The 11,621-nt window shown below is 48.9% G+C and overlaps 1 protein-coding gene across 1 annotated transcript in view; it reads right to left on the bottom strand.

Moving 5' to 3' along the window:
• Window positions 1-325: 325 nt before the first annotated feature.
• Soat2 (sterol O-acyltransferase 2) overlaps window positions 326-11,621 on the bottom strand; it is a 13,795-nt gene continuing 2,499 nt past the window's right edge. Inside the window, exons 3-15 of the mRNA XM_021183111.2 lie at window positions 10,999-11,135; window positions 10,213-10,272; window positions 9,874-9,981; window positions 6,721-6,997; window positions 6,143-6,212; window positions 5,655-5,739; window positions 5,227-5,272; window positions 4,983-5,112; window positions 3,127-3,224; window positions 2,665-2,763; window positions 1,637-1,772; window positions 1,077-1,222; window positions 326-905 (exon numbers count right to left, since the gene is read on the bottom strand). Coding sequence (XP_021038770.1) covers window positions 855-905; window positions 1,077-1,222; window positions 1,637-1,772; window positions 2,665-2,763; window positions 3,127-3,224; window positions 4,983-5,112; window positions 5,227-5,272; window positions 5,655-5,739; window positions 6,143-6,212; window positions 6,721-6,997; window positions 9,874-9,981; window positions 10,213-10,272; window positions 10,999-11,135 — 1,443 coding nt within the window. The 3' untranslated portion in view covers window positions 326-854. The remainder of the gene's footprint in view (window positions 906-1,076; window positions 1,223-1,636; window positions 1,773-2,664; window positions 2,764-3,126; window positions 3,225-4,982; window positions 5,113-5,226; window positions 5,273-5,654; window positions 5,740-6,142; window positions 6,213-6,720; window positions 6,998-9,873; window positions 9,982-10,212; window positions 10,273-10,998; window positions 11,136-11,621) is intronic.

Here is an 11,621-nt window from a genome sequence, read left to right as displayed (position 1 = left end):
TCCCAGCACTTGAAATGCAGAGACAGGGGCATCTCTGTGAGTTTGCAGCCGACATGTTGACACAGCAAATTTTAGGCCAGTCCTAGAGCTAAATAAAACAAAACCAAACGCCCAAAGAAGAAAAATGAAGTAAAAGAAGAAAGAAAGAAAGAAAGAAAGAAAGAAAGAAAGAAAGAAAGAAAGAAAACCAAAGTGGAATAAAGCAAAACTCTCACAAACCCAAAAGTCAAATTAACAAAAATAAAAAATAAATAAAAATTAAAACAATAATAAAGTAGTGTTTTCAACAAATCATTAGTGAATTAAAAGAGAGACTTAGATTTTATTTTATTTTTTGTTAAAGATTTATTTATTTAATGTATGTGAGTACACTGTCGCTGTCTTCAGACACACCAGAAGAGGGCATCAGATCCCATTTCAGATGGCTGTGAGCCACCATGTGGTTGCTGGGAATTGAACTCAGGACCTCTGGAAGAGCACTCAGTGCTCTTAACCACTGAGCCATCTCTCCAGTCTGAGACGAAGATTTAATTGTTGCATTGGGAGAAGCAGAAAGAACCAAACGTGTCAAACTTTGGTGTGCCCTGTTCCTCTGAGTCTCTGCACACTTGGAGAGACATGGGTCAGAAGGGAACCTGTGCCCAGTCCACAGAGGGTAGGTGCTCGAGTCACACCATACTGAGCCTGTGGTCAGCTGACCACAGAGGTGGGTACCTGAGTCCCCATGGCCCCCTGGAAGGTCCTATGTGCAAGTTCCTGACTCCAAATGAGGTAGTGAGGAACCCTGGCTTTGGCTGGGCTTTGCAGGCAGAGGAGCTTGATGCTGTCATCTGCGTAACATGAAGCCTTGACTTCTAGGGATGGCAGGACCAAGAGCGGGGTGTCACCATCCCCCAGAATGTTGTCTGTGTTAGGAAAGGGTAATTATGAGTGAGGTCACTCTTGGTGACACACCCCTCCCCCAGCCATACCCTGTCCCTGACCATAGCTATTGAATAGATCAGAGCCCAACATGGCTGGCTGCTGGATGCCCTATCTTGCATGGGGAACCTGGAGAGGAGAGCTTGTTGTCTTACCTGGGGCAGGGGACAGTGTCGACGAGCATACCACTCCTGGCAGTATAGGCTGACCTGGATGCCCTGGCCCATGAAGAGAAAGGTCCACATCAGGATGTTCCAGGCTGGACCTGTGTGCCTGTCGTTCATGGTGAAGTTCAGCAGCCCTAGGTGTGAGGCAGGTTGTCACTCCAGTACCTTGTCTCCTTTTGCCTCCCATGCTAGGGGCTGGGAAGGGATTTACCACAAAGGAAACCCTCCCTCCCCAGATAAGACCTTGACCCCAGCTGCAGAAACTCCTAAAGGTCTCAGGAACTGGGAGAAATCCATATTGCTCAGTTTACCCCTCAGTTCCTGAACCATGCTCTATTTCTGGCCATACCAAGCTTTCTTTCCCCTTCCCTCCTCCTCCCCTGATCAAATGCTTCTTGTGGCCAGAAACCTTTCCCCACGTCCCTCAGGATATGTATGCCTATTGCCTACTGAGACCGCCCATACAGCCTTCTCCTTAGCATCTCAGGAGCAGCCTGGCCACCTCCCACAGGCTGCCTCCCATCTAGGGCCATAGAGGGTGTACTCACCCCCGATCACAAGGAATAGCATCAGCATGACCGGGTAGAAGAACCCCAGGACGAAGCAGAAGATGTACTCATGAACCACTGCAGACACCAGGAACACTCCCAGCATGGCCACCCCGCGAGCCCGCCTGCCTAAGAGCTGGGGGGGCAGAGGTGAAAATGAGCACGTCTCACACAGCACCTTCACAGAGAGTCCCTCCCTCTTCATGAAGCCAGGAAGGAACGGGATTCAATGGGAAGGGTGTGGGAGCCCACACTAATCTCATTTAAGAGCAGTGTTCTGACCTGTTGGTCCATCGCTGTGTGATTTTACTGCTTTTGTATTTTGACAGTGTTGGAGACCAGGGCCTTATGAATGCTAGCAAGTGCTCTGCTACTAAGAGTGTCCCCATCATCAACTTCCATCATCACCGTCATCACCACCATCAGCAGCACCATCATCATCACCACTGTCACCACCATCCTTTGTTTTTTGTTTGTTTTTGGTTTTTTTTGTTTTGTTTTATTTTTGTTTTTTGCTTTTTGGTGTTTTTGANACAGGGTTTCTCTGTATAGCCCTGGCTGTCCTGGAACTCACTNTGTAGACCAGGCTGGCCTCNAACTCAGAAATCCACCTGCCTCTGCCTCCCGAGTGCTGGGAATAAAGGCGTGTGCCACCATGCCTGGCTCCAACCTTTGTATTTTTGAGACAGAGTCTCTCTGTGTAGTCCAGGCTATCCTAGAGCTCCATATGTAAGCCTTGAGCTTATAGAGATTCTCCTCCTCTGCCTGAGCCACCATACTTGGCCCCCTAGTCTTATATTTTGTGTGCACGTGTCCATGAGGGTGCAGGCCAGAGGACGTTGTCATGTTACTTAAGCCCCTTTTGTTGTTTTCTGAGAGTCTCGTGTGACCGGAACTCACCGGGTAAGCCAGGCTGGCTGGCCAGCAAGCCCCAGACATCTGCCCTTGTACGTGAGTGAGGCAGAATAAAAGGAGGAGAAAGTCCCCTGTTGGGACCGAGAGAACTAAGGAGTGTGTACAGCTCATACCCACAGCCCATCTTGATACACATAGCTGTACAGCCAGTCATGGACCACGACGTTCCAGGTGCGGTAGTAGTTGGAGAAGGAAGTCGAGTTCCACCAGTCCTGTGGGGAGTGTGGATTTGGGAAGGAATGGACGCGAGATCTCAGGCCCCGGCTGCCGCTCCCCACCCCCACTCCCACCCCCACCAGCTCCCTAAAATCCCTCTCCCAGCCCGGCCCCGCCCTCCTGCCTCTCCACTCAGGAGAAGAGAACCTTGCTGCATCATCCACACAGAAGCAGTCAGCCCTGCGGCCTAGAGGTGAAGGACTGGCACCATCCCCACACCCTGAGGCCCACATTGCTCACGGCTGGAGACGAACAGCCCTGCAAGGTGGCACCCACTGCAGTCACCCTCTTCCCCAACTCCGGGCCCTTGGTCAACCTCCCCAGCTACAGCTCTCAGCTAGCCCCGGTCCAGGCCGCACCCGGTAGAACATCCTGTCTCCAAACCGCAGCATCTCGGCGAAGGCGTTGAGCCAGCAGTGCAGGAAGGCGAAGAAGATGAGGAGCAGCATGAAGATGCCTAGCGGGCGGGACAAGAGGTGCAGCCCCGCGCTTTGCCCAGCCATTAGGCCCCCAACACTGAGCAAGCAGGCATTCACCGTTCACGCGTTCCTTAACACGCATATTTGCTGGTGTGCTTGACCCTGCCCTAGGCCTGAAAGTCAGAAATACAGACTCACACTGCCCCTGACCCTTGGAAATCCATCATATTGAGACAGATGCACACACGGTGAAACCCATATATGGATCATGGTCAGGTATAATGGAACTATTGATATGACAAGTGGGAGCGTCCCAGGGGTGTATACAGAACAAGGTTGAGATTACTGAAAATATGGCTGAGAAAGGAGTGTGGCTTTGAGGTGGCCACCTGTAATCCCAGCAACGGGGAGGCCAAGGAGGCTCAGGGAAGCTAGACTGAGTGACACAACAAGGCACTATCTCAAAAAAAAAAAAAAAAAAAAAAAAAAGTATGTGCAATAAAAATGAAAAAGAGGGCTGGAGAGATGACTCAGCGGTTAAGAGCATTGGCTGCTCTTCCAGAGGTCCTGAGTTCAAATCCCAGCAACCACGTGGTGGCTCACAACCATCTGTAATGGGATCTGACGCCCTCTTCTGGTGTGTCTGAAGATAGCTACAGTGTACTCATATACATAAAATAAATAAATATAAAAATAAAAAAATAAGCCAGGCGTGGTGGCGCACGCCTTTAATCCCAGCACTCGGGAGGCAGAGGCAGGCAGATTCTGAGTTCGAGGCCAGCCTGGTCTATAGAGTGAGTTCCAGGACAGCCAGAGCTATACAGAGGAACCCTGTCTCGAAAAGCCAAAACAATAAAATAAAATAGAAAATAAAAAAATAAAAATAAATAAAATAAAAGTTAGAAAAAGATGATGAGAGAGGAAGACTGAGTTTAAGGCCAATCTTGGTAGAGGTGTCTCAAAAACAAGCAAAACATTAACATAAATAATTATAAACACTCAGAGCAGATGCAGGCGGATCTCCAGGCTCGAAGACAGTCTGCTCTACAGAGTGAGTTCCAGGAGAACCAAAGCCACACAGACGCACTCTGTCTCAAAAAACAAAAACAAACAAACAAAAACAAAAAACCCCAAACAAACAAAACCAAAAGCAAACAAAACAATTGAGAGTTCAAGTCCCTTTTGAGAAACTTAGTCAGACCTTTCTCAAGGTAAGAAGTGAGGGCCTGGAGAGATGGCTCAGTAGTTAAAGAGCACCAACTGTTATTCCAGAGGTCCTGAGTTCATTCCCACATGGTGGCTCACAACCATCTGTAATTGGATGCCCTCTTCTGGTGTGTCAGGGATAGCATGCTCATAGACATAAAATAAATAACTAAATAAATCTTCTAAAAAAAGATTTTTTTTTTAAAAGAAAAAGGTAAGGAGTGAAAAGGGGACTGGGGGTGTAGCTCAACAGTAAAGCATTTGTCTGCCATGTGTGAGGCCTTGGGTTTACTCCCCAGTGCAGAAGGAAGGGATGTGGACTAAGAGAAGGAAGGAAGGCAGGCCTTGTGAAGCAGAGTCATGGATTATTAATCTGCAGGAGGAAAATCATCTGGTAGGCAAAGCCAGGCCCAGGCCGGAGAGGGAGAATGTGAGTGGGGGAGCTATGTTACCAGCTACAGGAAGATACTGGTAATGAACCTGGACAGGAGAGGCAGGTGTAAGGAACTCAGAAACAGAGAGACGCTTTCCCTGACAAGCCTCCCCTCAGGGTTGGACACAGCCTTCCGTCACCGTGACGTCATGCTTACCTGGCCCCGTGGCATGCAGGATGGACAGCAGCAGAGCCCGGGTGCTGAAGGGTTCCCGGCTCATGTTGGCAAAGACAGGGACACAGAGGCGGCCCAGGATGAAGCAGGCATAGAGCAAACAGCCCAGGGCCTACAGACAGAGTAGGACACATGGCTTTGGCAAAGCCACTGCCTCCTCCCCAGGCTCCCCTGCTTCTAAGCCGCCACGAGTCACAGCTGGCCATCTTCTACCCCATCTCCTGACCTGGGCAAAGTTCTTGGCCACATAGTTCCACCTGATGCTGGGTGTCCTGCAGCAGTGAGGGAAAACATGGTTATCACCCTTTTCTGTCATTCTCTGCTTGGTTCCTTAGCCCTTTCTCCAAGGCTCCATTGCACAGGCCTGAATGGATTCCCTGGGGTGATGGGGGTGGACCTAGGATACTTTGAGTTCCCCAGAGCAAACACAATAAGTGGATGTTTAGTTTAAATGTCACTAATCATGCCCAATCATGCACAATTTCTGGGGTGTGGAGGACAGAACTGGATTGATCGATCATGGCAATGTCCAGGGCAAAGGAAGGCACAGACTGTTTCCCTGTCACATCCTTAGGAACAAGAGGCCAGTGCCTGCAGGAGAAGAGTACCACCCTTACTAGGCTTGAGCATTTGGGGAGGTGGGCAGGGTCTTACCTGGGGTATGTCTCTCTGTAGATAAGTGTAGGGCAGAAGAGGAAGTAGAGGTAGCTGGAGAAACTTGGGGGGCTGATGCCCTTTCCTGGGCAGGAATGAAAAGTGGGGGTCAGGATAGGGAGGGCAGAACTGTGGTAACTCAGGGGGCGGGGCTGGACTGGGCAGGGATCCAGGGTGTGCGTTCCTTGCCGCTTGAACTCGCTCACATCCTAGATGGGCTGTGGCCAGAGCTTCCTTGGGCAGCCACCGCCCACTCTCTGTCATCCCTCTCTTTCCAGATTGGGACCTGGATAGCACCAGGAGGTCTGGGTAACCGTGGTTCTCTCAGAAGTGGGCCTGAGAATGCTCGTGTAGAAGGCCACTTAGCCCAGCTAAAAGTCAGAGCTGTGTCTGCTGGACAAGCGGCTTTGGAGGGCAGAACTTTGCATCTTGTGGCTTCCCCAGCAGCCAAGAATCACGATCCAGTCCACAATGGTGGGGGACCTCACCTCCTCTGACACAAAAGATCCCAGGCACAGTCTCTCTCAGGAAGGAGTAGCTTTTCATCAGCAATCTGACCTGAGGTGGAAGGGAGACCAAGCTGCTATGTGGTTCTAGAAAATAACCTCTCTGTACTCAGATTTACCACTGAGAGGCAAGCCAATTCAAGACCTGCCTTGCCCACAGTTTCTGGTTTTGTTTTGTTTTTGTTTGTTTTGTTTTTTGGGTTGTTTTTTTTTTTTTAGATTTATTTATTTTATGTATATGAGTACACCGTCACTGACTTCAGACACACCAGAAGAGGGCATCAATCAGGGCATCAATCATGTAGTTGCTGGGAATTGAACTCCGGACCTCTGAAAGAGCAGCCAGTGCCATCTCCTCTCCAGTTCACATTTTCTATTTCTTTGTTATGACTTTGTAGCTTAACAAAGACTGGGGTGGGACGAAGGATAAAGGGAGAGTCTTCATCCCGCCAGAGTCACAGTGTTACCTAGCAACCAAACCCAGCCAGCTCGGCCCTTGTCAATGCTGCCTATCCTTGCCCATTCTCTGTTGACCCTTCCTGGAGTCTCTGGGGCCTCACCTGCTCAAACACCAGCACGCAGCGCGAGGCGGGCGGAAGCTCATGCTTCACTGACACGTGCACCGGCAGGACACAGAGCACCACAGCGTGGGCAGCCAGCAGAACGCAGCCCAGGCTGGCCCCCAGCATCCAGGCGCCCCCAGCGCGAGGCCTGGCCCACAGCCGCAGGGTCTGGTAGGGCACTAGGAGCGTAGACAGGAACATGGGAACCCACGTCATCAGCGCCAAGGGCAGCTGTCCGAAGCTGAAGAGGAGTAAGTCAAACTCCAGCATCAACCTAGGCCGGTGGAAAGGAAGACAGTAACGGGGGCAAACTGAGCTGGTTGTTATGTTTTGTTTGTTTGTTTGTTTTCTAGACAATTCTCATGTATTCATGTATCCCAGACTGTCCACGAGCTCACTTATGTAGTTGAGGATGACCTTGAACTTCTAATCTTCTTGCCTCCACCTCCTTAGTACCAGGATTCAGGCATAGGTCACCTTAGCCTATGCCTGCACTGCTGGGGTCAGACCCAGCCAGGGTTTCCCCAATACTAAGCAGGCCCTCTACCTATTCAGCTAGATGCAGAGCCAGCTGAGGGTTCTTGAAAAGCTGTGTTCTTAAAGTGTTCGGATTAGCCCCGATACCGACGGGACTTCCGGTGCAGGTCCTTGCCTGCACACGGGATAGGCTTGACCTAAATGACCTTTGAGCCCCAGGTCAGTGTGAGTGTTGCAGAAGGTCTCAATATGACAAGCATTAGGGTGTGGAGGTGAGCTTTGATTTTATTTTGTATTATTATGAATTTGGTCCCTCCGGTGTGTCTATAGTTGTAGGCCCAGGCTCATGGAAGGCTCCATGCTCAGTGTTTCACACGACTGGGCGGAAGGTATTAGAATTTGCTTAAAATCTCAGCTACCTCAGAGACTGAAGCAGGAGGATGGAAGTCCTAGACTAGGAATAATCTGCTGTGCACTGTGTAAAAGCATCACCTAGCAATAAAAAATCTGATGGCCAAGGTGGGGAGTGGAAGGTGGGACACCCCCCCCCCAGAGAGAGAGAGAGAGAGAGAGAGAGAAACAGAGATAGAGAGACAGAGACAGACAGAGACAGAGTGACAGAGAGAGAGATGGAAAGAGACAGAGAAACACAGAGATAGAGAGACAGAGACAGAGTCAGAGTCAGAGAGACAGAGACAGAGAGACAGAGAGACACACAGAGACAGAGAAACACAGAGCAGAGAGAGACAGAGACACAGAGAGACAGAGAGACAGAGAGAAGGGGAGGGAACTTGGGGAAAGAGTTAGGCTCAAGGGAATTCATCACCAATTCATGAAAGAGGTTGGGCATTTGAAACTGAGAAGAGGAAACCAGCTACGTGGCAGACATAGAATAGTATAAAAAGGTTAATTAAGGGCTGGTGAGATGGCTCAGTGGTTAAGAGCGCCGACTGCTCTTCCAAAGGTTCTGAGTTCAAATCCCAGCAACCACATGGTGGCTCACAACCATCTGTAACAAAATCTGATGCCCTCTTCTGGATAAATAAATAAATGAATCTTTTTTTAAAAAAAGTTAATTAAGTTATGACCTAGTTGGGGAACAAACCTAGCTTAAGGCCAAGATATTAATTCTTTTTTTTTTTTTTTTTTCCGAGACAGGGTTTCTCTGTGTAGCCCTGGCTGTCCTGGAGCTCACTTTGTAGACCAGGCTGGCCTCGAACTCAGAAATCCGCCTGCCTCTGCCTCCCAAGTGCTGGGATTAAAGGCGTGCGCCACCACCGCCTGGCTCAAGATATTAATTCTTAATTAATAAGCCTCCATGTCATTATTTGGGAACTGGAGCAGACATAGAAAAGACCAAGCAGTTACACTAGACTAGCTAGGACATAGGAAGCCCTTGTCTAAAACAAACAAAAAAAAACTTTTTAAAAAAATGTGTTGTTTGAGACTGGAGAGATAGATCAGTGGTGAAGAGCATTGACTCTTCCAGGCTCAACTCCCAGCATAGCACTCACATGCTGGTTCACAAACATCCGTAACTGCAGTTCCAGGGCAACAAATCCTCTCTCTGCCCTCTCTGGGTACCAGACACAAGTGATGCAGAGACATGCAGGGAAAACATCTATATACATAAAACTAAATTTAAAAAAATTAAAAAAGAACGTGTGGCTTATAAAGGTGAAAAATGGGAGCTGGAGAGATGGCTCAGTGGCTAAGAGCACTGGCTGCTCTTCCAGAGGTCCCTGAGTTCAATTCCCAACAACCACATGGTGGCTCACAACCATCTGTAATGGGATCTGATGCCCTCTACTGGTACAAAAATGTACATACAGANAGAGCACTAACTAGTACATAAAATTAAAAGTGAAAAATGCAAATGGGATTTTTGCGGAGGATATAAATTAGTTGGTAGAGAGCTTCCCCAGGATGCGTGAAACTTCTAGGGTCAATCTCTAGTGTGTGCCTGAGATCCCAGCACTTGAGAGGGGGACACAAGAGGACGAGAAGTTCAAAGTCTTCCTTAACTACATATTAACTTCAGGCCCATCCTGGGCTATGAGATTCTGTCTCAAACAAATAGATACATACTGGAAACCACCTCAATAGCTGTTAATAAAGGACTGCGTGAACTAAATCTGGGTCTTTCACTTTCCGTAGTCACTAAAGATCAATAAGCTGACAAGACTTGGTTATAAAATCAGGGTATAGTATCTCACTTATAAACACCTCCAACAGCACGTATCTTGTTGGTTCTTATGGACATATATATGTGAATGCACAGGAAACATTCTAGAGCAAACTCAAACTATTAAACAAACAAAAACACCACCGGGCCTGCCTGGCAGTGGTGGCCCATGCCTTTAATCCCAGCACTCAGGAGGCAAAGGCAGTCATATCTCTGTGAGTTTGAGACCAGCCTGGTCTACAGAGTGAGTTTCAGGATTGCAAGGATTACAGTGGGAAACCCTGTTACAAAATAACAATAACAAATAAACAAGCCAGACCTGGTGGCTCAGGCCTGTAACTTTAGTTGCTTGGGAGGGAGACAGGCAAAAGGATCAAAAGTTCTCAGCCACGGGGCTGGAGAGGTGGCTCAGTTAAGAGAAGGTTGAAGGCAGGTGTGGAGAATAGGCCAGGATACCTGACCAGGTCACTGTTTCAAGGGGTACCTACCTGCCCTCATCAATGAAGTCGATGGCCAGGGTACTGATGATCAGGACGCACAGGCCTGCTATGAACATGTGGTAGATGGTCCGGAAATGCTGCACCTCCATTAGCTCACTGGAAGGAAGGAGCCCGAGGGGCAGGGAGGAAGCATCTTCAGCAGCCTGCAGAGGAGCTCAGGGCAAGCTTGTGGCTGGAGCTTCTCCTCCTAATTTGTCTTCCTCAAGGCAGCACCCTCTCCAGAGCCTCTCAGCAGACCACCAAAGCCCATGCATGAGTACTGTAACATCCGTGGGACCCCCCAGCCAAAGCCTTTCTCCTCATCCTCTGTCCTCACCCCCAACTTACTCGATCAGTGACTTGCGGGTGATGAAAACTTTCCGTTTTCCAGGATGTAACTCTTGGGTCCTAGATTGAGACAGTTTTCAGAGCCAGGCACCAGAGGAAGAAGAGAGGAAGAAGAAGCAGTAAAGCTAGCCAAGGAAGGTAGATGGCTGAATGAGGCCTGGAAGATGGAGGAGTGTACGTGTGTGTGTGTGTGCGCGCACACACTCATGTGCATGAGTGAATGAGTGTGTGTGTGCAAGTGTGTGCATGCATGTGAGCACATACATGTGCATATGTACATGCATGTGCATACCTGTGAACCTGTGTGCTTGTGTAGGCATACATGCATGTGTGGGTATGTGCATTTATGTGTGTTTCTGCCTGTGTGCATGTGTGTGTATGCATGTGCATGAGTGAATGTGTGCGTACACATATGTGAGTGCATGTGTGTGTCCACATGTGCATGAGCAAATGTGTGTATGTGTGTGTGCGTGCATGTGCATGCATGAGTACCTGTGTATGCATATGTGTGAATGAGTACCTGTGTGTGCATGTGTGCATGTATATGTGTGGTGTGTGTGCATGTTCATGTGTGTGCATGAATGCATACGTGACTGTGGGCATTTGTGTGTGTGTGTGTGTTTCCACATGTGTGTACATATTGCATGTATGTGTGTGTGTGCATGTATGTACCTGTGTGTGTTTAGAGAGACAGGGTGATCAGGAGAGAAGAAGGGAGGCTGAAGTCGGGTCATGTCAAGGCTGGCAAAGGGGCTACAGGAACACTGTCTTGGGACCCTCACTCACTTGCTTGTAGAATCTGGGGCAGTGGAGGGAAGAGGTCTGTCTTGTTTGGGGTAAGCTTGCATAGCCTCCCATAGGGCCCGATCCAACAGCTCTGCCAACTCTCTCTGTGCTTGCTCCAGAAACTGTGTCTTCACAGCCTATGGGACAAAGCCAGGCGAGAGCCTATTGTCCTTTCCGCCAGCCATTCCTTTCTTTCACACTTTATTGAGCCTCTTTCTGAACCTTGCACATTAAGTGCTGGGGAGCTAAGCATGGCACCTGAGCTGCCCCAACTTCTGTCTCATTCCTAGAGCATCAGTGAGAATAAAGAACCACAGCAGAAGCAAACGCCTGTGGTTCCAGCTGTTCAGGAGGCTAAGGCAGGAGAGTGGCAATTTTGAGCCCAGCTCAATGACAGCAGGAGAGAGGCTGTTAGTCAGATGACCTCCAGTCCTCAATCATTGACCTCTGAACTGTGACCTCACTAGCAGGAAGATCTCACCAGCTGGCTATGGTTCTTGCCCAAAGGCCACTCACTGTTTTTTTTTTTTGTTGTTGTTGTTGTTTTTTTTTGGTTTTGGGTTTAAAGGGTTTAAAGTCATGTGTCACCACTGCCCAGCTAGTCCAGTTCTTTTTTTTTTTTT

This window comes from Mus caroli, chromosome 15 (genome assembly GCF_900094665.2).
Source record: "Mus caroli chromosome 15, CAROLI_EIJ_v1.1, whole genome shotgun sequence".
Lineage (NCBI taxonomy): Eukaryota > Metazoa > Chordata > Mammalia > Rodentia > Muridae > Mus > Mus caroli.
Note: the sequence above shows the minus strand (reverse complement) of the source record. Positions and strands in the feature narration are given on the sequence as shown.